We start from the raw sequence: 26,979 nt of genomic DNA on the forward strand, positions 1-26,979 counted from the left end.
GAAGGAAGGAAGGAAGGAAGGAAGGAAGGAAGGAAGGAAGGAAGGAAAGAAGGAAGGAAGGAAGGAGGGAAGGGAGGGAGGGAGGGAGGGAGGAAAGATTGGTTTCTCCTGCTATCTTATTTGAAATGTCATGGAAATGTATTATGCCCAAGAGTTCTAAAAATCTGTTTCTTGTGATGAACCTGAAGAAGTTCCAGGGAGATCAGAGCTCTAAATCTTCACATAGATTTAGCAATTATGGCATCCATTGGCCCATGAATGTGGCCAGCAGCCTCCTCTCCCTCCTTGGTCTACCTCCAGAGTCTTCTTTTTCTCAACTGAGAGACTCATAATACAAAGGGGCAACGGCCTGACCATATATAAAAATAGAACTCTGACCCATAATCTGCCCCAAAAAGCCCAGGAAACCAACCTATCATCTCTAGTAACCAGCCCGAGGAGCTAGTCTACTGTCTGTAAATCAGACTTAGAGAAGTCAGACCACTATCTCTAGTGACCAGTCCAGGAAGCCAAACAATATGTTCTGTAAAAATTGTCCAGGCCTTGATTGATCACTGATAGCTTTCCTGATTTGTGTTCTTGATTCCAACTTAGGTTCAACCAGAGAAAGGCAAATATGTACCCCAACATCTGCCTAGAATGCTTCATTCCTCCATAGTTAGTTGGCCCACTTACATGCCAACAGTCTCCAATCAGGGCACACCCGAAGCCCTCACTTGTTTCCTCTAAAGCTCTCCTACTCCTCTGTCTGCCCTTCAGTCTCAGCCAAGATGCAAGTGATGGTGGCTGAATCCTTTGCTGTAACCAGCTCTGAATAAGAAGGCTTCACCAGTTTTAATCTGACTGCTCTTCATTTATTTCCACACAACTTGTCACACCAAAAAGTCTGGTGAGGCTCAGAGTTCTTAACTCTTATTTTGATGAAGAGGGAAGCAGCACTCAGCAAGATAAAGCGCATAAATCAATATTTTCCAGTATGTTCTTCAAACCAATAATTCTGAAAGATGGAAATAGTTATTATGTGTAAAAGGATTCTCTGGTTAAACAGGTTTGGGAATTGCTGGGTCAAGTGAAGTAGAAGGGAGTTCTTCACTATAGGGCTGCTGGGGACCTGTCTCTCTAAGCTAAGGTGTTGCAAATTGCTGAGAGGTAGATACTATAGTCTTTCCAAATGTATTTAAAGAAAGAACCTATTTATGAGTGGAGCACTGGTTTTTCATGAAAAAACACCACCGTGCTTGTAAATGCTGAGGTTGAAGATTCTGAAGATCACTTTAGCTCTAAAATCTTCTAAGCTTGTAGGTTTATGGGGATTATGACCTATAACAGCACTTAGTGCAACATGATACGATATTCTCTCTGTGACTCTCAGGAAAAATACAATTAAAATGTTACCAGAGCTAGAAAGTTAATATGGGAGAAATTTGGTCAACCATCTCTTTAATTCTTCTAGTCATTCTGGGCTTTAAGAAAAAAAAAAACAAGACTGAACCTTTGTACATCAAATGTTAGACTTGACTTTCTCAAGGCCATAAAAAATGGAAGTGATCCATATGGACATCCTTCTACTCCTTTTACCTCCAATATGCCAAATTAGGAGAGGTCCAAGGGCAATGGGGAGAAAGAAATTTCTGTTGTGGATGAGGACCCAGTTTGGATTTGTTCCTTATTTCCAAAGATGTAGATTCAAACGTGGTCTTCTGATGTCTCTCAGATCTAGCCATGCACTCCTCCAAAAAAGCCTCAGGTAGCATCCAGGACAACTCTATGTCCTCCCAGCCTAGCGACTGAAGTAAAATCTCCTCACCTCCACAATAAATTATTACGTGTGAGGTCTTGGTGGATCTTTAAACAGAAGACACATATCTCTGGTGTGGAACCTGTCCTATTTGTGTGTGTCACATCACACTTCCCTTTATATATATTTTACACACACACAGGAAGTATTCCTCAGCAAACAATGTGGAAACAAGAAAATTAGATTCTCTAACACTAGAGATAGAAGCTTTAGACATATGTCCAAAGGCTGCATTTTAATTTTTTCCATTCAGGGTGTTTGTCTGTGGTGAGTGTGTCATCTTTCAGACAGCAACTGATTCTGATGACATTTGTTTCTGGTCCAGAATATATTTAAGTTGTTTTCTCTCTTACTCCCTCTGTTTCTATAGGAAAAACACTATTTGGTAGTTTTTGAATGTTCATGTTCTTTTCCTTCCTTGATATACTTATTTATTTAACAAACATAGATCCCATTATGCATCAGGAACTATTTTAAAAACTTTACAAATATTAATTTATTTATTCCTTGTATCCATCCTATAAGGAAGACAGTTTTATATTCATTTTCACAGGTAAAAATATTGAGGCACAGTGAAGGTAAGCAACTTGTCCAAGATCACACAGCCAGTGAAGAGTTGAGCCAGGTGTCAGGCTCCAGAGTATATGTGATTGCTACACAATACTCCCACAGACAGACCTACTTCTAATCTGGCTCAGGTCTAAAATAAAGTTTTAAACATAACTTGATATCTTGAAAAGGCTTGCCCTCAGCACAATCTATTCTTCTGAAAAGGAAAGAAAAAGGACAGAAAGGCATAGGTTAAGGGAGACATGGAATGAGGAAAGAAGAGAAGTAATGGAGAAATGAACAAACCAGCAGTGGAGCTGAGCTCACATCCAACTTTCTAGCAAGTGATGCTGAGTTCCTGGTTGGCTGTCCCTTATGGGTCCATCGGACCCTCTGAAGTGTCTTGTTTGGTCCAGGAGGTGTTAATGGGTGGGCAGGGGGTGGTCTTTAGAGGCTCCTGCCTCTTCCAATCAACCCATACCTTAATTCCATAATGATCCCAGGGGAAGAATGTCACTGGGCTCAAAACAGCATTGAGGGGCATTATCTCCAACTTGTGACGAGAGCCATGAGGCCCCAAGAGATTGCATTGTCTAAGGTCACACAACTAGAAAGCAGCAGAGCCATGACTCAAAGGCAGGGTCATTTGACAACAAATCTCTGTCATTTTCTCCATAAGTACCTGCCAGGGAACCCAGTGGCCCCAGTGACAGATATCTAGGTGATGGTAGCCGTCCACCTTCTCTCTGACTCTACTCCCCCTAATCCACTGAGACCTCTGAACTTCTACCCATCTGTTATGCCATCTGTTTTCAAAGCATCCCAATAAGACTAGCGGGGAAAGGTATTATTAGACCACTTTTGCAGATGATTATATAATAATCTTGGCAATTTTACTGACAAATAATCCTACTAGAGTGTTTTAGAATTGAGCTTTTATTGTGTATCAAGGAAATCATTGGCTTCAAAATGAAAACAAGAGAGGTCAAGAGTTTTGAGATTATGAAACTGTTGGGAGCTGCCTGGTTTTTACCAGATGAGTAAGGGCAGGAGGCACACTCACCAGTCAGGAACTCGGGGTCGGGGGTGGGCTCCGAGATTTCCTCCAGGCACTGATTCTCCAGGGGGACAGTGGCCACCACAAGACCATCTGGCAGTTGCTGGTCTAAACCTCGAGCAAAGTTGTTTTGCCTAGAAACAGAAGCAGATCTCCATTTCTGAGTGTTAAGGTGAACCTCACTCCTCGGTGGGCAATCTATATCTCAACCTACAATAAAAAAAAATTCTTCCTGGACCAAAAGGTTCCCCTCCTTGGGAACTGAACCCCACTTGATGGACATGTCTAGAGCAGGACAGGGTGTGAGAGGTAGGGTGAGGACTAGGACAGAAGAGAAAGAAATCAGCTGAAAAGGTCTACTCAGAAGATCGAGAACATTCTTCCCTCCCTCCCATCCCAGGCCCTACTCCCCGATCCCCACTGCACAAGATCTAGGCAGACTCAGTCTCATTTCTAGACTACAGAGAAAATTCTAGGCACCACAAGATTAGCTATTAGCTATGACACCTTACTGCTTGCCACTGGCAAATGAAATCCCAACCTAAAAGGGGAAATATTAATAAAGCCCACTGTCTGTAACAGAAACAGCAACTGACTTCAAGAACAGGTTTGGATACTTACTACTCGTTTGCTCGTAGGAGTCCAGGCCTAGGTTGCTATCAATTGCTGGCCCATATTATGACATTCTCCTCCTCCTCCCCACTCCCTCCCTCCTCCTCTTCTCCCTCATCATCATTATCTCCTGGAAAGCATGAGTTCTGAGGAAGATGTACTCTAATAGCCTAAGAGAGAATAGGAACAGGGGTCAAATGGAGAATTTCCAAGAAATATTCTAAATCAATGGTTCCAAACATTTTGTTCTCAAGACCCCTTTATAAAAGTTTTAAAAGTAAATGAAAGCTCCAAGTAGCTTTTGTTTGTGTGGATTATATCTGTCCATATTTAACATATTGGAAATTGAAAGAGAAATTTTAGAAATATGTATTAATCCAACTAAAAATGACAATAATCAACCCACTAAATCTGAACATATTATGAAAAATGATGAGAAGAGTGGCGTTTTTAAAATATTTTTTGCAAATTTTTTAAATGTCTGACTTAATAGAAGACAGCTGGATTCTCACCTCTGCATGCAACTTACTGCAAGATATTGTTTGGGTTGATGTGAATGGAGAAAACCCAGCCTCTCTGTAGTTGGGAAAGGCAGGACTTTGAATATCCCCTGAAAGGATCTCAGCGACCCTCGGGATCCGTGAGCCATACTTGAGGACTGCTATTCTAGACTGACTCACACACTGATTCTTCCACGCAGAGCAAAACAGAACCTGAGCATTCTCTGGTGGCTTCCACGGCAAATCTTGCAGTCTCTGCCTGGGCAAGACAGAAATTTATTTAACACTCTACTGTTCACCTAGAGGAAGCATGGTTCCCGGGTTCTGGAAAGAGGAGACCATGGGAGAGAACTCAACCTGTCCTTTTAGGATCATGTTCACCTTGCTCCAAGGTGCAAAACTTCACGCTGACTTTAAAGCTCTTCAGGGAAGAAGATCCATCAGTATCCCTGAGTAACCAGTTCCATAGACATGAGATTCACCTGAATGTTCCTTTCAGCACTTGTCCTGCAGCCACTTCCTTGGAATGGTTGTTGTAACCAAAGAACATCTCCCCAAAGAGGGTCTGGTTCATGGGAACCTCCCTGCTTTCCCCACAGTCTCCTCCCTCCGGGCAGGTCTCCACGATGAGTTGGCAAGAGCGACCATCCAAACCGAGCTTGTAATCCTCGATGCACCTAACACAGTAGGAAACTCAAGATAAAAAGTTGTTCCATCAATGAACTATGCAGTCAACCCAACCCAACAGATTGGGAAGAAATGCCTCTGGGAGAGTGCTGGGTGGTAAAGATGATGAGTATCCCAGTTTGATTTTGTCCCCTTTAGAACTCAGTTTCTTAAGCCTACAAACCAAGTCTCTTTCCATTATGTGACCGTACAGAACCTCTCACCTTTCCTTTGCAGATAAGTGCTTTCAGAGCTTTAGAGTGCTTTCTCCTCTAAGTGGATCCTCTCCTAGATAGGTCAGGGTAAGAGTCCCTGGAGATAAGCTTCTAAGCCAGTCACCACATTTAAATCTGAGATGTCCTAGAACGTTTCTCCAGGACCATCTATGTGGCCAGACCCTGCATTTGTCTGGAGGGTAATTAGGCAGCAAGAGGAATGACACTGTGCTTAAGAAATTAATAACCTGCTAATCCAGTCCTGTGACAAGTCAACTTAGAAATTAGAAAGATTGATCATCTTCTGACTATGTTCTGTTTGAATGTGTCCAAGCCCAAGATCATCCCAGATCAACTCCCCCTCCATTCAGAGTAGCGTTCCTGAACTAAACAGACACTAGGGCACGCCGTGTGAACACCTCCTTGGCGTCCCTCCCCATTAAGCATGTACAGTTACTCTAATGGAAGAGCAATACTGATGTTGGTAAACATGGCTCAATGACCTGTAAGTCATTAACTGGACCTTATTTGTAGTTATATTGAGAAGAATATAATTTGTTAGTTCAAGAACTATTTTGATAAACCTGTCATTTAAAAAGCATATTAATTTCATGTGGGTCTCTCCTTAAACTATACCAGATTTAGAATTTATAGATGCTCATGACATTAAAACACATCGTTTATTACTATCCATGGTAATTGTTGTAACAAGATAAAGACCTCTGTTCTATATGGAGGAACCAATAATCATAGTGTTAAGTGGGGAGAAGCAGTGATTTTGCCCTTTATTGGGTGACCTTGGGTCAGCTGATGAAACTCTCCGAGTTTGTTTGCACATCTGTAAAAAGTGGGGGAAAAAAGCTGCTCCGAAGGGTTGTTGAGAAGATCACATGAGACAACGAACTTAAAGACCTTACAGTGTCCCCAGCAAAGAGCAAATACTCATCAAATCCTATCGTTATTACCAGCAGAGGGACAAATGAGGTCCATGTTACCAAAACTTTCTTTGTATTACCCATTTACCACTTACATATTTGTGTTAACTGGTGTGACTAGAGGCCTTTAATTATTAAGTGCAGGTGATTTCGGCTTAACATAAAAATGTGAAGGAAGTCTTTTGGCACGCTATCGACAGTGGCTTGGAGTGTGCTAAATTCCCACACATACTGAATTCCAACTGAAATAAGCAAGAAAGTCCAGTTAGGAACCTACCACATTAGTGCAGGCCACAGGTGTGATGGGAGATCCACAAAGGACTCTATGGCACCAGCCTAGGTATGGGACAAGACAGTGAAGTGGCTCCTTCCTGGAGCCCTAACTTACTGTTTCTGGAAAGAACTGTGAAGCTGACTGATTCCCTCTCAGTCCCTCCTGAGCGTCCCGACAGCTCCCCCTTCCACGTTGCCCCACACCCCCATTCTTCTTGCTGTTCTTGTGTGTGTCCCACTCTAAACTCCTTTGAGGGCAGAGGCCAGGCTCAGCTCCTGCTCTCTCTCCAGTATCTAACAGCTAACTAGATTCTCTGCACAAACCAGGTGCTCAAATGTATGTTTATTAAAGAATTTATGAATTTATCTCTATTAACTCAAGTGGGTCAACCATCACGATAACATCATAGAGACATTAAGATTTAGATCAAGCTTCCATTTATGGAATGGGATTTTACAAGAAACTGAGGGTAAAAGCTGTCAACTGAAAAGAAATAAAATACAATGAAGTACAATAAAATAACATTACCACTCCACCCAATAATCTTGTCATGATTATTCAGTAGGCACTGGCTTTTAGCAACAGAGCTAATACAGCAAAGCTGTGTTATTATAAACATTGATTTTCACTGCAAACCTCTTAGAGTAGGAGATCCTTGAGGGCAAGAACTGCACGTCATTCATCTGTGCTGCCCAGTGGCTGACATGGTTTGTGGCATAAAGTATGTACCCTCCCTGACAGGCAGGAAGACAGAGGTGGGGGAAGGGGGGCAGGGAAGGAGTGGGGGGACAGCAGAAGGGAAGGAGGAAGGAAAGGGGAGGGAAGGACAGACAAGCCAACTATGAGTGTTAATTTACTTTATAAATATAACATGAAATGGTCTTTAAATATAATTCTAGTCAGCGGTGTAAATTTAAATTTTGGGGGAACCACAGAATTTAAAAAAAAACAACAACACAGAGGGCCTGAATTCTAATCCTAATCTTTCCACTTACCAGCTCCCAGTCCTTTTTTTTTTTTTTTTAATATTTTATTTATTTGACAGGACAGAGAGAGCACAAGCAGGGGGAGTGGCAGGCTCCTCACTGAGCAGGGAGCCCGATGCGGGGCTCGATCCCAGGACCCTGGGATCATGACCTGAGCCGAAGGCAGACGCTTAGCGACTGAGCCACCCAGGAGCCTCAGCCAGCTCCCAGTCTTGAGGGAGCCACTTAACCCCACTGTGGAGGAACTGCGATGAGGAATTAATATGTCTGTGGGAGGGTGGGCCTTCAGGGGCAGAATTCAATGGCGTTTCCCCTCCTCCAAAGATTTCCCCCTCCCCTTCTTCGATAATTAATTAGTTTTACACAACCTTTCCCACGCTTTTGGACCATGGAATCCTCTCGTCACAAAACACATTAACATAGTTCCACAGAACACAGCCTGGAAAATTCCGGTGTACGCAGGCAAGGACCCTGGTCAGGTTCCTCTCCCACAGGGATGGGGCTAGACTTTCCCCAAAGGTCCTCCCAACTCTGATTTAATTTAAAAGTGCTGCCCTTCCGGTCCCGCAGGCTCTTTCCTCAGAGCCTCAGCGCCGGCCGAGGGGGACCTGTTGTTTTAGATTTTCTTTCCTGGTTTTAACGCTGAAGGTCCAGCGTCCCAGCAAGCTGGCTGGCCTCCTGGCCGCTCAACTCACCCGCAGAACATGAGGATGTTGTACAAGGCGGGGTCGTCCGGGAAGGGCGCCATCTGCTGGAGACACAGCTGCTCGCAGCCGCCGTTGAAGCCGTCTGAGCAGTCCACCCCAATGTGGCGGTCGTAGCAGCCGGAGCTGTCCTTCATGGGGCTCAGTCCAGACGGGCACTGGCACAATCAGAAAGCATCCACGCAGGGAGGTGAGTCAGGGGACTGGGTTCCCGGGGTACTGTAACCACTGACGCCTATTTTTGGTGCTCAGCCTTGAAACCATTAACGGTGGCAACTAATGCACGAGTTCCCCACTATACCGGACTCCCTTTAAAAGCAAGTGATCTTTTTGACATCTCGCTTCTCTCTGGGCACAGATCTCACACACATTTGCATTAAAGTCACTGCCTCCCTACAAGCTGGAAGGGAACGTCACAGCAAGACAGAGTGAGGTGTGCTGGCCTCCCAACTGGGTGGAGGCAGCGGCCGGAATGGAGCAGCACAGGGAGTGTTAAGGTTTGCACTTAGTATTAATAGGACTTTTTTTTTTTAACATGCAAACACGTTGCCAACGTTGGTACCAGATAGCCGACCGGGCTGGAGGGAATGGACAGGGCGGGGGCTTCCAGCTGGAAGGAGGAAGTGGACTTTCTCTGTGACCTTGGAGGGGGTTTGCCCGCTCCCCCGGTAGAAGTGGCCATACTCATGACCTCCCTGCCTTGAGGACGCCCTGCGGAAGACGCAAGACAAGGCCATCTGCTACATGAGCACCCATGGGTGCTGCACTTGGGTTTGGGCTTTAGCCCAGTGTCCCGGACACTTTTATTGTGAAAGAATTTGCTTCTCTGCACTGCTATGTCCTCAGTAAACTCCCCAGGAGTGCCAGCAAAGATGATCCAGCAAGAGATGTCAGCCAGAATCTGGGGCAGACAAAGGGGCTTGGAGAGCCACAGGGGCTCTCCGGCAGCCCCCATCATGCACTGGGTCTCACTCATCCATCTTACTCATTCAGCCCCTGAAACATCCCCTGGAGTATGCAGTATGATCAGCCCCATGTGACATGTAAAGAAACTGTGGGCACAGAAAACATAACTTTGTGAAAGTCCCACAGCTGATCACGGCAAGACCACACCCGAAACTTGGCAGGCTGGCTATGGGAGCCAGGACTCGGCTGGCCCATCGTTAGCTTACACCACGATCAGCCCCTGACACAACAGTCACGGTTTACTGAACACGTCGTGGGAGCTGGGCATTACACTGGCACTCTGGGTATTTCACCTTACAGCACCCTGTATTAGCCTCACCAAATAACTGGAAACCATTAACAAACTGCCAATTAATGCGTGAATTCACTGCCCTGGAGCCCACCAAGTAAGTCAAAGAATATTTTTTGCCTTCCTGCTTCTTCCGCCTGTTCAACGGATCCTGCACATCTGCACTACAGCTGATCCTTCCACACAGGCTGCAAGAGGGCTAATGGCTTGCCCAAGGTCAAGCAGCTAGTATGGGGCAGAGCTGGGGGTCTGTCTAGATCTGACATGCTTTTAATGAATGTGCTCCATACACACACTTTCAGCTAATTAACACACTCCCCCAAAACCAAAACCAAACCGAAAACGACTCTCAAAACTTGGTGGAAGAGTGTTACCCCGCCCCCCCCCCCCATCCCCCCACCCCCTCTCCTGCCCTGCTGCCTGGCGGCTTCTTTCTCTCGACTGCCAAGCATTTTGGCTCTAGCAGCTTGGAGCTGCCGCAGGTGTGCTCCGGAAAACCCACCTTGCCTCACCCCAAGATCACAGCAGGATATGCACTGTTTGATGACACTAATTCTGCAGTTTACCAAACAAATGGTCCCTCTGTGGGCCTGCGAGGCTCCCAGACTGGTCCATCCCCTTCCTCTGCATGAAGCCAGCTGGAGTGCTGGAAGGTGAGGGCATTGAAAGTCGCTTCCAAGGGCTGCCCCATGCGGTGCAAACCCAGATGTTCCAGATGATGGTAAACAAGCAAATGAGGCGGCTGAGGATGGCCCCCCACGTTTTGTTGACGCCCCCACCCATCCACTTCCTTGGCCATCCAGCTGTTAGGCCAGATGTGCCACGAGAAGGGGGCTGGCTTCACCACTGTGAGACTGCCCAGGCATGCATGTGGAAGCTTGATTGGAATTAAATGGGCTGCCCTGGTTGCCATGAGTTGTTTTTCTTTTCTCCCTTCTATAGAGCTTGAGAAAAGCCATCAAAGTAGAGACCACGCCAGGGCTCCCACCTCATGGGGTTTCAACGCTTGCATCGGCTAGCACACCAGCCAGGACTCCCATCTTCCTAGCCACCTGCTTTTTTTCACAATGCTCCATCAAGCATGACTTCTGACAAAGACTTCACCAAATGAAACCCAAGCAGGCTTTGTTCCAGAATTCCAAAGCTTGGCATACCCGCATCTTGCCTGGCCTTGATGTCTAGATGCCCACTGCTTTGCCATATTGGACCACCTGATATTTACACTCTCTTAGGAGATTTGGAGAGAAGATGCTTAGCTGCCTTGCCCAAGATGCACTTTTTGTTGTTGTTGTTGTTACAAGCAAAGCTAGAATAATAATAACAGCTGTCAGGGATTAAGCCATTCTATGTGCAGGACAATCTGTATGTGTTATCCTCAATGGCAACAACACAGACTTCTTTCACCTCATTTTACAGAGAAGTAAACTTAGATTAAGTAGTAACTGGTTTAAGGTCACAGAGGGGGCAAATGGCAGAATCAGATTTTGGACCTAGATCTCTTTGACCCCAAAGCTCATGTCTGTCTCTTCTCCTTTGCTGTGCTGCTTCTCGGGTGTGAGAAAATGTGGATTCACTGGAATCCCTAAAGAAATAGAGTCAATTCACTACGTCAACAGGTAAAGCAATCCTGTAGATTTGTTGTTTGTTTGATTGTTTTGAGCAACTCCCAGAGTACATTCTGGGATCAATTATGGATTTGTAGGTTTAGCCTAATATTCTCCCTGTTTCTCTTTCTTTTGTGTCTCTCTCACTCCCCCCGTCTTTCTCTCTCTCTCTCTCTCTCACACACACACACACACACACACACACACACACTATATTAGGGTTGCACATATTTATAAGGCAAAAACACTCAAAATGTCCAGAGCGATGACCCTGAAGGCAAGACAAGATCCTCAATCACTGAAAAAGATGCAATTATCTTCATTGCACTGTAACTTACTTGGTCTGCAGTTCAGAGAAAAATATTTTTGAAAGATTTCCAGGGAAAAAAAAGGCTGAAACTGAAAATAGAGTTTTCTTCTCAACCCTGGTTGAACCAGTACCCCCATTCTCCAAGGGGTCTGACCAATCAGGTTTCCCATGGTGTAAGTTTGTTTTTGTTTCCACCTACATGTTCCTTGTACCGTTGGTGTTCACATTCTGGACTCCTCAAAATCTGCATCTGAATACAAAGAAAACCACAGGCTCCAAACCATGCCTTCTTCTTAGAAGTATTTGCAGCCAGAGCCCAGCTGTCAGGAGAAAAATCCTGTCTCCAGGATGTGCTGACATTTTCTCGTTGCAAATGTTGGCCATTCTCATCTCCTGGCTGGTGGACAATCTCTTCACTTGTTCCTTAAAAGAGAACTGTTTGCTCAGGATTGAGCCCCAAGGTCATACATTAACCCCTCTTTGCATAGGTTACATTTCATAGTCCCAGAGCCTTTATAAACTACAGGCTTAAAAAAAAAACTCCATTTATTATGGCAACAACCCTCCCCCATCAAGAAGGTCTAATAAATGAGCTCATATTTTAGTGACCCCTAAAATACACAAGGTTAATCATCTTTCATGAGATGCTCATGGCTTCTTGACTTATTACTGGTCTAAGGCATCATTTGCTAATGAGTTTAAAATGATTTTCCCCCATTCAACTCCTTTTCTTCACTATATCTCCCCTCTTTTGCTACCAATGATTTTTGGTTGATTGATTACTTAGGAGTCTAGTCAAATCTCTCTAAGCCTGAGACACACACCTTTCAGTTCCAGATTATGAGGCGGATGCTCTGTTGGCAGATGAATATGAGTGATGGACACATGAGCATGTTCAGGGCCCCTGGAGGAAGAGGAACACTTTCCCTCAGCTGAGCCTGCCTTGCCTTACCTGGATGATTCGTAAGATAGTCAACCATAACCCTTACTCAAAACAAGCTCCCTTTTACCATATGGCGATCTCCCTTTTACAAATAATGATTTCCCTGACTTTTTGATGGGCTCTGACACACAAGCCCAAGCCATGCAAGACTTCTCCCAAGGGGAAAGTTTGATGGGATTAAATTTATGTTTCGGCTTCCTGCCCCCATTTTTCTGAACGCCTCTGAGGCATAGGCTTCTGCTTATTGTCCTACAGAGAGAAAGAGATAAGGTCATCTGTAATGGTCTCCATGCATCTGCGCTCCAGTAGAGGTGAAATGACACATTTCGTGGGAACCCATTGTGGACAGCATGTGGACAGAAGGGCAGCAGGGTCACTGGGTAATTCAAAGCTCATTAGAGCATAATGCTCTGGCAGGGAAGGTCATGTATTCATTACACAAGAAAGCGGGACAGCCGACCTCTTGCCTTCCAAGACCACGGTCTGCTCACCTAAGCACATGCAGATAGCGCACAAAGCAAAGGCACCTTTTAGCCACTTTCAGGATGAGTGTGAAGATGAGGAAGGAGCACGGGCTTTCCATTTTTTATAGCATTGGAAATAATTTTCAAACTTTCCAAGTTTTAACTCAAACCTCAACAGATAGGCTTGATGAGAATGAGGATGCCCTGGTTCAAGCTGGGAGTGGGGACCAGCGTCCTGCCTAGCAAGTCTGTTCCAATCCCAATGCCATCTCTCACCCGTGGCTCCCAAGGATGTCAGCAGTATGACCTCCAGAGCCCATGAACATGTCACCTTACATGACAGAAGGGGCTTTGCAAGTCAGGTTGAGATGGGGAGATTATCCTAGATTATCCAGGTGGACCCAATGTAATCACAAGAGTCCTTAAAAGTGGATGAGGGAAGCAGAAGATCAGAGAGCATGTGCTACAGAAGAATGGCCAGAAAAATGCAATGTGGTTGGCTTTAAAGATGCAAGAAGGGGACCATGAGCCAAAATCTGAAGGCAGACTCTAGAAGCTAGAAAAGACAAGGCAATGGATTCTCCCCTGGAGCCTCCAGAAAGGAATACAGCTCTGCCAACACTTGATTTTAGCCCCATGAGACGTGTGTTGGATTCTCACCTACAGAGCTGTAAGATAATAAATGAGTATTTTTTTAAGCCACTCAAAACCTGTGGTCATTTGTTACAACAGCAACAGGACACTAATACAGTAACTCTGCAGGACCTTATGGAACTGCACAGATCACAGAGCCCCTGCTTTTGTACTTTCCAGGGAGGGACTCCTGCTTCCCACCTTGGCACAGTGAGGACAATGGGTAGAAGTAAGACCCAAGTTATCAGCAGTGGGTGGCTGACCTCCGCTCTGGAAACCCTCCCAACAATTCACCAACCCCTGCTTTGGGAGGGTGGTCTGGTTTGGAACAGAGTGACTGTGGCTTCTACAGGTCTGTGCCTTTCATGGGCCATCTGTCTCCTGCCCTCAGAGACAACAGAAACAATAGGGCAATTAACTGGGTAGCAATTAACCCTGTGGGTGTCCATGCATAACCGAGAAACTTGTCCTGCCTTCCTCGAAAGAATGAAGATTGAGCGGCCAGGGCGCACCAGCCCCACCTGCGTGGCTGGCGTCCAATCAGATAAATACAACACGGGTGCATCCTCTTGTCCCATATCTCTGCCTCTTGTCCCATATCTCTGCCACTTTCCCAGGTTCCTTAAGGGCCAGGTTGTTCTGAGTTCCTCATCTCTTTCTCCTTTCATGAAAACATGTCTTTCCTGAGAAGGCTTTCAGTTCAGCACCCAGAGAACTAACTGAATGGCAGGTTTCCGTGGAGTGGAGAACCGTAACGCAATTCTCCTGAACCGCAGTTTGGTGCCAGGTCCTCTGCTGTCCCCGGTCCACCTCCAGATGACCCGGGAATGCTCTGCTAACGCATCAGGGCTCCGGGACCATCCTGATGTCCAGCTCAGCTCAGCGTGAAGCCCCTGATCTACTTCTCAGGACGAGCCCAAGGGTCATGATATGGCACATCAGCTCTCACCCCATCAGTCCTCCTGTCTCAGGGATCACGTGCTTTATGGCCAAGGAAAAAGTCAACTGAATGGCCTGCCAGCCAGTGGGCCCCTCCTTCCTCCAACCACCGACATGGACCAGTGACTTCAAAGTATTATGCTAATCCCAAGTACTGGTCTAATTGGGTGACTTTCAGCAGCGGCTCCAATTCTAAAATGCAGCGGACTTATTGCAAATGCATATTCATCGGAACTATTCCTGCTCGCTCCGTCTCACAGACTACAGTGCTAAAAGTACAAAAATACACCAGCAAGGCTACATATGCCAAGTAAAAGGGGCTGGGATCACCGACAGAAGGCACTTGACAGGCAACCCTTCGGGGCTCGGGAAAGGGGCAGGGAGGTGGGTGGAGACGGAGAGCGTATGTGTGCATGTGTATGAAGGTGTGAGCACACTCGAATTCATCCGGGACCAGCCGGGGTGGGGGCAGGGTGGGGTGGGGAGAGGGATCCACGCATGTGCACACACAGTGTTTCAGGACTCAGAATGACCCGAGGGAGGAGTGAGGAATGAAAGGTTGAAATCTGAATGAAGAAATGCAGGTTGAATAGGAGGGGAAAATGTGTCTCAGCTGGAAGCTCCATTAGACAGTGAAATTGTCTCCTGAGGGACCTGGTTGGGAAGCTCCCTGTTTAAGACATCTGAAAGTGGACTGGCCAAAGGGAGGGGGAGCGCTGTGGGACATCACCTTACCTCCTGGCTGCCTCTGGAAGACAGAACCTACAGAACACTTTTCTTTGTCCTTTCCTGATGGTCCTCTGTTCCGCTTTCCCTTCCTTTGATGGACCGGCCAGGTCTCCGCCTACGTGCCCCTCTGCTCTCTCCCTATTCTTTCCCTCCTCAGATGAATCAAGCTCCAGTCAGCAGCTGCCTAATCTGTGAAAGCATGGGGAGGCCTTAGGGCTGAGAGAGTCCCACCCTGGATCCCAGGCACTCATCCATCTTTGATGGAGCACAGCTCCGGGAACAGAGCAAGTGCTCAGAGACCGGGAAGGGGGTGTGTGAAAGATGGACTGGCCCAGCCTCCTCACAGCTTGCCCTGCTCCGGGTCCCCTTACCGGAGCACAGCTGTGAGACTGGGAAGTGGGAGGTGGTACCGTGTTCTCCCTGAGCTGGAGGCTCCTGGCCCTGCCCCAGAAACACTGCAGAACTACGCGTCTCCATGAACCAGATCTCCCTCTCCTTTACGCCCGCTTGATACCTGGCTTTGCTGCTTTCTTTCTCTGTCCTCTCCTCTCTGTGAGGATTGCATCATTCTGCCCTTAAAAGAAAGGAGGGTTGGCGACAGACAACAGTGTTGAGGGGCACAAACATGCCAACGGAAAGGTACCAGCAGCTGAGGGCTTCATCCACTCCTGCCTCCCTTTACCTGCCGGGTTCAGTCACTCTTCATCCACAGTGCAGGAGCGACTTAGCACACTCTCAACCAAATGGCCTTTCTAGGTCCTAGCATCCCATATTTTAGTTCCCATAGCTGATAACAAAGTAGAAAATCACCTTGGGCGAAGTAGGAGTTCATTGCCAGGGTCTCAAAGGAGACATACTTTTATTTTTCTCCACCATTCCTGGCGTAACTTACTTCTTTCATCATTCTGGCCTTAGGTAGGTTTCTCCTCAAATCTCCTGCTACAGTCATTTGACCCAAGACAAAGGTAGAATTTCCTATTACAGTCAATACAGTCGAATTCCTATCAGAGTCAATGTCATACTATTCAGCAGCTAATTACTTCTCGAATTGTTTGGCGGTATCCCTCACCAAGTAGATTGTAACATTGGAAACAAAGAATCTTGCTATATAATTCATGAAATTTCCCTAGGATAGTGATAGTACACACAGTAGGTGCTCCATAAATATTTCTTGATTAACTGACTGGTGATTAGCTTCTCATCTCTGTCAAGAGAAAATTCATAATTTATTTTTTTATTATTTATTTTTAAGATTTCATTTATTTGTGGGAAAGAGAGAGAGCACAAGCAGGGGGGAGGGACAGAGGCAGAGGGAGAGGGAGAAGCAGGCTCCCCGCTGAGCAGGGAGCCTGGACCACGCAAGGCTCCATCCCAGGACCCTGGGATCATGACCTGAGCTGAAGGCAGACGCTTAACTGACTGAGCCACCCAGGTGCTCCTTATTCTTTCTTTCTTTCTTTATTTTAGAGAGAGGTGGGGGGAGGAAAGAGAGAGAGAGAGAATCTTAAGCAGGCTCCACGCCCAGCACAGAGCCTGGCCCCGGGCTGATCTCACAACACTGAGATCGTGACCTGAGCCGAAAACAAAAGTCAGCCACTTGATCGACTGAGCCACCCAGGTGCCCTGAGAAAATTCATAATTTAGATTAGACAGTGCTGACAACTAGAGAGGGATCATTTTTTACCTTCTTTCTCTCTTTTTTTAAAGATTTTATTTTTAAGTGATCTCTACACCCATCATGGGGCTCGAACTCACAACCTCAAGATTAAGAGTCGCATGTTCTACCAGCTATCCAGCCAGGCGCCTTCTCTTTTATTCACAACGTATTTTCATCTATGTATCTGCATTACTTCTTACCCTGTGCCCCCCCCACCCCAACTGAGGGGGCGGACGTACCACGCAACCAGTGGAGTCCAGCTTGCGGTCTGAGATGCAGCGGAAGTTCTTACTGCAGCCCCCGTTATCCTTGCTGCAATCCCGCACTGGCCCAAAGGAATCCAGCAGAACCTCCAGGCTGTCAAAGGAGGACGAGGTCATCAGCTCCTCTCTGTGGGGAGACACGGCGGGGAGGGGGAGGGGGAGGAGTCAAGGGGACTTCAGGTGCAACAAGTAGCATCACATTCCAAGTTCCTATCTAGTCAACCGTGTCACGTCTCGCTCTTGCTCACACAGAGTAAAGATCAGCCACACTCTGAGCCTTGAACTAACAAATTATGGACATTCTCCATATCTGGGAAATGAGCCAAGGCTGTAATGCCTGGTCAAAGAAGGAGGTCTAAACTTGGGCAAGGAAATTAACATTTTATTGCCTGTCAGTCCTTAGGGGATGTGGGAAGTGCTTACAAACTCTAATTTTATGTCCTCTCCCAGAGCATGAGCCTTGGGGTGTGCGATATTGACCCAGATAGAGTAGATGCTGGCACTTCGTACTGGGAATTGGAAGGCAGCTTGCCAACTTCCCCTTTCAGCTTGTTGTGATTCCTTCCCTAGCTCCTTGGGCCTTCAGGTAGTTCCTCACTCAGCTCCCCACGCCAAGTGTGGCCTCGGCTCCCTGGGCCCAGACGCACCTGACCTCCACAGCGTCCTCCATCACTGTCATGTCCGTCTTACACTTCGCGGAAGGGTTAATGGCCAGTTCAGCCGGTGGGATCACAAAGCTCTTGCTGAGGGGCAGCCACATGCCCTCCCCAAGGGTGTAGGTGAATCTGCAGGGACACCCAATACCAGGTGGTTACGGCTGGGAGACCAGCAGCCCGCAGGAGGACTGAGCCTTCTGCTGTCAGGGGCTTCCTTCTCAGCCCTCGCCACCTCTTCAGAAAAGGGAGCTGACGGCCATTCTGTGGACAAGACGACTGAGCCCGAGGGAGGCAGAGAGGCCTACTCCTGCGCACCTGTCCGGCCATCTGGGAGAACTGATGGTGGCACCCACTCACCAGCTGTTGGAAGTGGTTTTTACCAAGCCCTAGGAAATCCAATTCCAGTTTCCTTCAGATGTGAAGCTGGGCTTCCTCAATCCTAAGTCAGATATAACTGGAAGAATTTTGATTGAAGCGACAGGCTGGCCTCCCACCATCCCCATCCCTCGGATTACACACTCAGTGGTAGTGGTGGTTGCTCTCTGTGCCTGGAGAAACCCTACCAGGGGAAAGGAAGTGAGAAGCTCCCGCGTTCTGGTTGTTGGGTGATGCACACAGAAACAGCTTAAGCCAGGAGCCCCAGGGAGAGGAGAAGAGGATGAGCAGAACAAGCCTGGATGTATTCTCCTAACTCCTACCCACACCCTCAGCTAATGGCTGTAACCCTTGGGAGGCAGGGGAGATTGTGTTGTGTTTTTTTTTTTTTTTTAATTCTTATAACAGGGGCTAAAAGGAATAAAAGAATCAATCAGCATTTCAAGGGAGAGCTTAAGGAAACCATGAAAGATTATTTGTTTATTTATTCATTCATTCTATTTCAAAGGCATTCAAATACTCTGTGTTCACAGTCAAAAATAGTCTGTGGGATAAAAGCCAGTGTGGGTGGGATATCACAAGGCTGTGGCAGTCTGGCGGCCCCTTCCAACTTTAATGCGGAGGGAGGAACAATTGAAGAATGCCTACAATTAGAAAGAACCCAGCCCTGGCTTGATCAGCATGCTGGTCACAGAGCACCACTTCAGAATCTCACTCTTACCTCTCCCTTAACCCACACACTCCCTTCTCCACTCCCTGGGGTTGCCGGAGATGCTAGGAAACCAGACTGATGGCATGAGATCTTTTATGAGAAATGTAGCGCTCTGGAATGTTGGCTGCAGAGAATACCCATAGACCAAGGCTCGCGAGATTTTCACCCACTCCCTGAATGACAGCCCTAGGAGCTAGAACGGCTGAAAGAAGAGAAGGCAGGTGCCTAGGGGAGAGGCAAAACCACTGAGCATGTGGGATATGGCCAGGATTTGGGAGATGGTTCCCTCATTCCCAACCTCACTCTTGGTCCCCTACTTCTCTGACCTGCTGGGCAAATCTCTGCATTAAGCAGCACTGAAATATCAACAGTGCCTCTTGCTCTGAAGGAGGCCCTCAACTCTTCCCAGCCCTGGGGACAGAAGGCAATAGTTGGGGCTAGGTCTGTGCAGGGACACAGGGAGGGGTCTGCACCAGGTGAGGGAGGCCCATTAGTAGGGGACAGAAGAGGACACCTGCCAAAACTGAAGGCCTGCCAGCCCCTTCACACACACACACACACACACACACACACACACACACACGCACGCATGCTCCCTCACCTGGCAAGATTAAAGAGCCAATTCGGGGCAAGTGATTGCCCCAAAGTGCCTGGAATTTGGAACTTAGGGTTGAAGTGGGTCGAAGGCAACAACATGTGAGTAGTTGTGCTGACCCTGCATTTCAGGATGGACATTCTTGAGGGCACCATTACAGTAGGCAGGCTGGGCTGAGGGCACCACTAATATTATAAATAATCTGTTGTTTCCGAGGGAACATATGCAAGTTTGAATGGTACTGGGAGGAAGCAGTTTATTTGTTTATTTGGACATAGAGGTGAATTTCTGTTTTCTATTTTGGTTATAAAATTACAAGTTTGCACAGATGCAGAGCAACAAATCTGGGACCTGTAGCTTATAATTTATGAAACAGGTTTTAGGAAACAGTTGGCAGTTCTAGCATATTTCTGATGGTTAATTTTCCTTTTGGAAGAGAGTCCCACGTCCCTCCATTTCAGCTTTCCCTTCCTCTGCATGCAGCAACAACTCAAAGGGAACAGGAAGCTACCTTTTTCTCCAGCTAAAACTGCTCAAGGCATCTAAGACCTACAGAGCAAAGTTTACATCTCCAAAGATGCCATTCCCACCCACTTCTTCAGCTTCTCCTTAAACCAAACCCTGCCTCACACTTTGTGCTTCTACGGTGCAAGCTGACTATAGCTCCTAAAGTCACCTTCATTTTCTCACCTCTTTGCCTTTGCTCTTATTCTTTGCTGGATGCCAGTCATTTTAAAACTCAGTTAAAATTCCCACCCCTTCCAGAAAGCCCTCCAGGATCTTCAGGCTCAACTTCAGGCTGAGAAATGGACACTCCTCTGTGCACACACATGGCCCCCGGCTGCCCTGGAGATGTTGAATTGTGCCCACCTTTTCCTTTGTCTGTCACCACTCAGAAGAATGTGCTCTCTTGGATGGCATCTTTGTTTTCCCACTGCCTAACACAAATTTTTGGCCCAAGGGGTGGGGGTCACTCCATAAGTATTTATTGACTGATCAATAAGAAGATTTAGTTATGTTCTCTAGTTTGCACAGTCTACAGGGGGATATAATCTCCATTTTCAAATTTAAAAGTAGAAGTGATGGTGAAGATTATCCTTCATTTAGAGCAGGACAGGGCTTAATCTCTGGGTTTGAATGGATTTAGTGGTCAAGAAGGATCTGGGTTTCACGTCGTGAGGAATTCGCAAAGTGCCCAGTAGTTTCTGAGACATAACGCTGGACCACATTAGCAAGAAAAAACAGTGTGATCTTCAATCCCTGGTAGGGCCAAGGTGAAACCCGCAGAGGAAGCAGTCAGGTGTGGCTGAGACTAACCTCACTTGAGAAATCTCACCATGACAGGTGCTCCGTAGAGCTGCTCCATTTATCCTCACAACAGTCCTCTGAGGTTGGTCACTTGGCTCCATTTCACTGATTTGTCAATTAAGATTATAAGGAGCTTAGCAACCTCCCAAAGGTCACCTCTCCGTAGGAAAGATGGGGTTTGGTGTACCCAAGTAAGGCTCACAGAGCTTTCCAGCCCATACTTGGCTCATGCCTATGAGATTCTAAAGTTTTCTTTCCTCTGCAAAATTTACTGAGTAACTCCAAAAACCAAATATAGAACAAACTGTCAGAGAAAAAGCTGTGTCCTGAAATCTCATCTGTCCCTCATTCATACAGATTTGGCAGGAATGACTTCAAAAAGCCACCAAAGAGAAATTGGGAGAGCATCTGGAATGCTTTCCCAAGTTGGGCCTTCTCTCGTGACAGCTGGTGGTGACCACTGCAGTTGATGGCTCAGCTGTAGCCTGAGTCGTGCACACGACATTGTTGAACTAGCTTAAAACTTCTGTTCAGAGGTCAATACTTGCCAGAGAGCACTGGACAGAATAAGCCTATACACTCACTGCGGCTTGGCATCAAAAAGAATGTGAGGAAATGGATGAATAGCTCTTGGCCTGGCATCTCCACTCTCCTCCAGAGCAGGCCAGTCCAGGATGAATTGTTGTTCCCAGTGACACATGTACTCATGTGGGAAGGAAGGTCTCTGAGAGAGAAATCTGGTCTGCACCAATCCCTTTCACTAAAGGGTCTAGTGGAATGGGATGATCCTAGCGACAATGGAAAGGACATCTCTGGGACCACCCTGGGTTTGCTGAGAAGACTTAGCTGGACGTTCAGCTTTCTCGGACCCTTTGAGTCTAGCCTGGGCCCTTCCCAGTTTCTTTGGGATTGCAGATTACTAAGGCTGGGTTGGGTATCAAGGTCCTTTATTAATCTGATTTCAAGTCCTTAGGAAACACCTGAAATGATCAACTACAGATATTTACTGGAGATCTACTGTGTTCCAAATTGTGTGTTAGATGTTAAATATTTAAAGCCATATAGGGTACTACCCTTTCCCTCAAGAAGACAACCATTTCACTGGGGAAATAAATAGGCAAATAAAAATAAACATGAGATAAAATAATTGACACATAAATATTACAGTCACTACATTACAGATATTTGGAGGGGGGAAAGTCATTGTGGGTTGGAGAAGCTTTAGAACAACGTTTCTCAATCCTGGGTAGAGATCAGGATTACCATGGTGCTTTGAAAGAACATTTATGGCCTGGTCCCACATCTCAGAACTTTCCAATTAATTGGTTTGTGCTGGGTAAGATCACTGGTCATTTCTGAACCCGACTGGGATTCTCCTGGAGGATCAGGGTGGGAGAACAATTTTTGGATGAAACTGTAAATTCCTTGAAGTCAGGGACTATGTCAGTCATATTTGTTTGATCAATCCAAAACATCTAAACCAGTTTCTTGCAATGGTGTAGACCATGAAAATGGGTAGTGTTTATATTAGGAGGAGAATATATATTCTTGTTAGAGGAAAGAGGATGAGCCACAGTGCAGAGTAGGAACTCTTCAAGTTGCTGGGGACAGTGGATCAGGTAGGGAATAGATTTGACTAAGAACAGAAGGTTCCACAGGAGAAGAGCAACATATAAAACAGACTTGTACACTGACATTCAATAGCAGAAAGACTCAAATGTCAGAAATGTGCAGTGGCTTGGAATTCATCAGGACACTAAATCATAGGTGAGCAGAATAGCAAGTAAATAGTCCTTAGCTTCTTTAAGAGATTACGGTCACTGACCAGGTCACAGAATTTTCCAGAATAGCCACTGGCAGTTGGTTTACTCAGATCCCAGAGTGGTTTCGATTAAAGTTCCTAATACCTGTAACAGGTAAATCATGACCCATTGCATTTGTCGGAGAGACTAGTTATTGTCACGTTAGGGACCAACATGATTGATTACCGCACTGGCTCCCGAAATAGTTGACTGAAAGGGTCAAACCATGCAACTGACCCCTCGGTAGTGCTAGGGCATCACATCCAGTTGGCAGCTAACAAACTTGAAAAGAATAAATGGTGCTTGTGGGGATGGAAACATAGTTCTTGTGCAGGTTCTGCTCTAATAGCAATTTCATTAAGGTCCCTGTTTTTCAAAGTGTTAGTTTCTGACTTTTAGGGGAGAGGAAACTTATCCACATTAATCAGCCAAACTCCACGAGGCTCTCCATCTGCCTTATCTTTATCACCCTTCGAAGGTCCTCGCAGACCAGCATCAGAAAATGAGAGAAAAAAGTCAGCCAAATGATAAATCACTGTTGGAAAGTTTAAATGCCCAAGTCGTAGTCTAAGGAATATAGCTGACATCTTGTGTAGCACAAATCCTCAAAAGTAGCCTCCGGCCAATGCCATTAATGTGACCTAGCCTTCCTGGGGAGAGACATTCAGGAGGGAAAAAGGCAAGGGGAGGCCCTGTGAGGAAGTGATTCTGTAAATCTGCGCTTTTACTAAGAGCACACCTTAAGAGATCACTGCAGGGGCCAAACCCGGTCCATCTGGAGCCAGCAGGGAGGTGGGGGCAGGAGAAGCTGGGGCAGAGGACCCACCTCTAGGCGGCAAATGCAGGAGCAAAAGGAACACCTAGGCCCAGGACTGGCTGACAGGGAGGGTCTGGGGAAGGAAGGGCCTGGAAAGGGAGCAGTGAATACATGAGACTCAGCGTATTATAGGAGTGCAGGGAAAAGGAAATGAGGTTTCCATCTGCCTCACACTGCTCCCCATTCCTCCCATAGTGCCTTGCGCTAGCTTAATGCATGCTTTGACATGAGACCCTCCTGCAGCCCTGCTGACTTCCTCTTCCTGGGGACATGCACGCGGAGGGAGACGTATTCACATCCACATTGCCAGGCCACATGCCATCTCGGGCACTTAGCTGGTAGTTAGCAGATGCACATTGTGCTGCACATTCACTGAGTGACGGATAGATTGAAAGAATAAATGGATGGTAAGATCTTAGTTTGGCAATAAACATGTATTCCAGCTAAAGCCTGGTGCGAATGAACCTTTATGAAAATCCAATAGTTCACGGCGGCACCCAGGCCTTCCTCTGCTTGTTGACTTTTTCAGCTTGTGCTATTCCAGGTGTGTCGGTAGAAATTTGGGAGGGACCAGACACATCCAATTTGTTTAGGAGGGTGGTAGGGAGAAGAAAATAATAATGAAGTAGAGCTGAGAAAAGGAGGCGGCAGGGGTGGGACAGATTCATTTTGAGCAAGATTTTATGAAAAAGGTGCAAATTAGATGCAAAATGGAGAAGCAGAAACTGACATTAATTGCCTGCTCTGTGCCAATTTCTGTGCCAGGGGGTCTCCCTGCATTATCTCATATATTCCCCACAGCAATAGAACTAGGCATATGACGTAGCCCCACTTAACAAACGCGGAAACTGGAGGCTCCAAGAGGCTAAGTAAATTACGGGGGTTCACAGAGCAGGCAAGGAAGGAAACCAGGACCCAAACAGAGTTGTTTGCCCTCCCAAGTTCTCCACGGTGTCACCAGGCAAGAGTGCGGGGCCGGTGCTTTGGTTACGAGGAGGGCAGAACTGCTAAACGTGGTTCCCAGGTTATACTTTATCTCTAGGAAAGAAAGTTCAGTGGAAAGTGGGTCATGGGGCTTGTAGACATACATAAGCAAGTCCCTAGACAGCCACTTACCTGAATATTTTATCAGAAGGCTGTTCTCCCAAAACCAGGTCAAAGCCCCGCTGAAATATTGTGTAAGGCCAAGGCCTGAAAGGAGAAACATCGTTCAATTAAAATCAACTCCACAAACACTCTCAGAACATCCACTTTGTGCGAGAGGCACCATGCTGGGTACTGGAGTCCCAGAGACAGAGAGAACCTCATCCCTGCCCTCCAGAGACTCCCACAGACGGGAGCTCACACAAGACCCTGAATGCTGGAACCAGACCAAGAATGGTTTCAACATAAAAATCACTGAACCACTAGGAAAATGGGATGTCATGGGCAGGACAACAACTACATAGAGAGTAAAATTATATTAAGGTGGACCTCACATAGCTGTAATTCATGGTCCTTCCAATGTAGACCTAACAGACAGACACTTAGATTTGTCTCACTTAAAAAAAGAGGAGTAGCATGATGTCTTGGGAAAAACGAAACCTCTGGAATCAGACAGTTCTGGGTTCGAACACTGTTCTGCTCTTGACCCAACTGGCTTACTGTGGACAGCTTATTTGCCTTGTGGAGTCTAATCTCCTCTTTGGTAAAAATAGGGTTAATAACGGCTGCCTCCAGACCGCTGTGAAGATGAAGCAAACCTCTTAGGCCAAAGCCACAGCTCCCACGGGGTCCTCAACATGCCCCCTTTCCCTACTCAAAATGACATGAGGATTCTGGGTCTTGGACAGGTTCCAGATGTTTTCAAACCTTTTAATGTCATTCATTCAAGCAGAAACAATTGAAATGGTATTTTTAAATAATTCTTAACTACAAGTCTCCCTTGTGAGCTTCTAGGTTTTGTCACCTATACTTGAAAGTTAGCAAAACTATTTCATTTAAATAGTACATATCTTTTGGCTAACCCAAATGTCTAACCCCAAAATTATTTACTCAAAATTATTTGAGCTAGACTTAGTGAAGCCCAGGATTGTGTTGGGTACTAGATATCGTGCGTCCTGGGTGAACTGAGCCCTTGTTCCCATGGAACTCAGTCCCAAAACTAACCCAAGGATTAAAGATTTTACTGTAGACATGCCTTTGGTTTTCAAGAACCAGAAAAAGTCAGCAGAATAAATTGACATAATTATGATTTGGGGCTAATGTTGGGAACTAACCCAGGGGTTGTCAGTGTGGGTGATATCACCCAGTAGAGTGCATTTGGGGACATTCATGGTTGTTCTTTAGTAACACGAGCTTGGGGGACATTGCTGGCATTTATAGGGCAGGGCTAGAAAGGCTAGAAGAGTACAGTGCTTAGGATAGCTCTGCGTAACAAAGCAATTCCATATGTCCTGCAAACTACTGAATGTCTCACTACACATTTACATAGGTGCAAGCTTGTCTATTGTGACCTGAGCCAAGATGCTAACTCCATTTACATATAAGCACTAAGCAGCTTGTACTGTTTGGATATATGACACATTTTCTACTTGCATAACTACCATGTAAATCGAGGGAAGATGATACATCATTAGAAATTTCACCAAGATTTGTTCATAAGTTTGGAAAATGATATCATTGTCCACAATGCTGTTCATGATTTTTGAATCATCAATACAGCACATCTGGATCAGTCTATATTGCTCTTACATATATTGTATATCACATATTATTTTACATATTACATTATGATGAATCAACATCAGGTGCAAATGTCTGTGAAGACTTTATTTTAATTTCTCTTATTGCAATACTACCACAGCATTTACACATTAAAATGGTTACTCTATAATTATAAATTACTTTCTTTTTATTTCTCTTTTAATCACTGTTAAGGCATTATATTTATAGTTGAAATCTTGCATATGTAGATTTTATTATTTATGAATTTCATGAAAGGATTATAAATGGGGTTAAAAAATTTATTATAAAACAGGGTGTTGGGTCTGATAGGGTTGAGCACCACCAACTTAACTAGTTAACCAATTAACTAGCCAAAGGAGTTAATAGTTGCAAGGGAAGCCATTAGGACTACATAAGGAAGTGGCTGGGATGAATGCATCTGCTTTTTATGCTTACTATTTATAAACCCTTTATTCCTGGAATTCAATTTAGAAATACCCTGAAGCAACTAGAATTGGCTCCAAAAAGTACCCCACACTGTATTATGAATAACCTCTGCATCAAATAAACAGTTCTCCCCCTTGTGTTTTTCGTGTTTGTTCTCTTTATTGGAGGTGAACCCACAAAGAGGGGTTTGAATATGGTTCTTTTTTGCTGAACAGCAAGTGGTGGCTTATGGGCAGCTAAAAATTATGTATTAATTCAAGAAAAAGTCTAGAAGTCATGAGGAAAAAAGTCCCCCATGATCTTTGACACCTACTGAAAGGGCAGTAGAAAAAGAAGGACATGCAACTTTATCTCTCTGTTGGGTAAAATCACATTTTATTTACTATCTGTTTAGTAATTTTAAATAACACATATTTTGCCTTCGAGTCATCTCCAGTACTCAAAACTGGTACAATGTGTAATTAGAGT

At 45.8% G+C, this 26,979-nt stretch overlaps 1 protein-coding gene across 3 annotated transcripts in view; it reads right to left on the reverse strand.

The window, feature by feature from the left end:
- The window catches only part of ASTN1 (astrotactin 1), a 293,665-nt gene that overhangs the window by 75,246 nt on the left and 191,440 nt on the right, over nt 1–26,979 (reverse strand). For 2 of the 3 annotated variants that reach the window (XM_032393409.1, XM_032393410.1), the window contains exons 9-14: nt 24,475–24,549; nt 17,741–17,878; nt 17,070–17,220; nt 8,288–8,454; nt 4,999–5,193; nt 3,411–3,538 (exon numbers count right to left, since the gene is read on the reverse strand). In XM_032393409.1, coding sequence (XP_032249300.1) covers nt 3,411–3,538; nt 4,999–5,193; nt 8,288–8,454; nt 17,070–17,220; nt 17,741–17,878; nt 24,475–24,549 — 854 coding nt within the window. The remainder of the gene's footprint in view (nt 1–3,410; nt 3,539–4,998; nt 5,194–8,287; nt 8,455–17,069; nt 17,221–17,740; nt 17,879–24,474; nt 24,550–26,979) is intronic. The other variant, XM_032393411.1, reaches the window with a different exon arrangement.

This window comes from Phoca vitulina, unplaced genomic scaffold (genome assembly GCF_004348235.1).
Source record: "Phoca vitulina isolate PV1807 unplaced genomic scaffold, GSC_HSeal_1.0 scaffold73, whole genome shotgun sequence".
In the NCBI taxonomy this organism is placed as follows: Eukaryota; Metazoa; Chordata; class Mammalia; order Carnivora; family Phocidae; genus Phoca; species Phoca vitulina.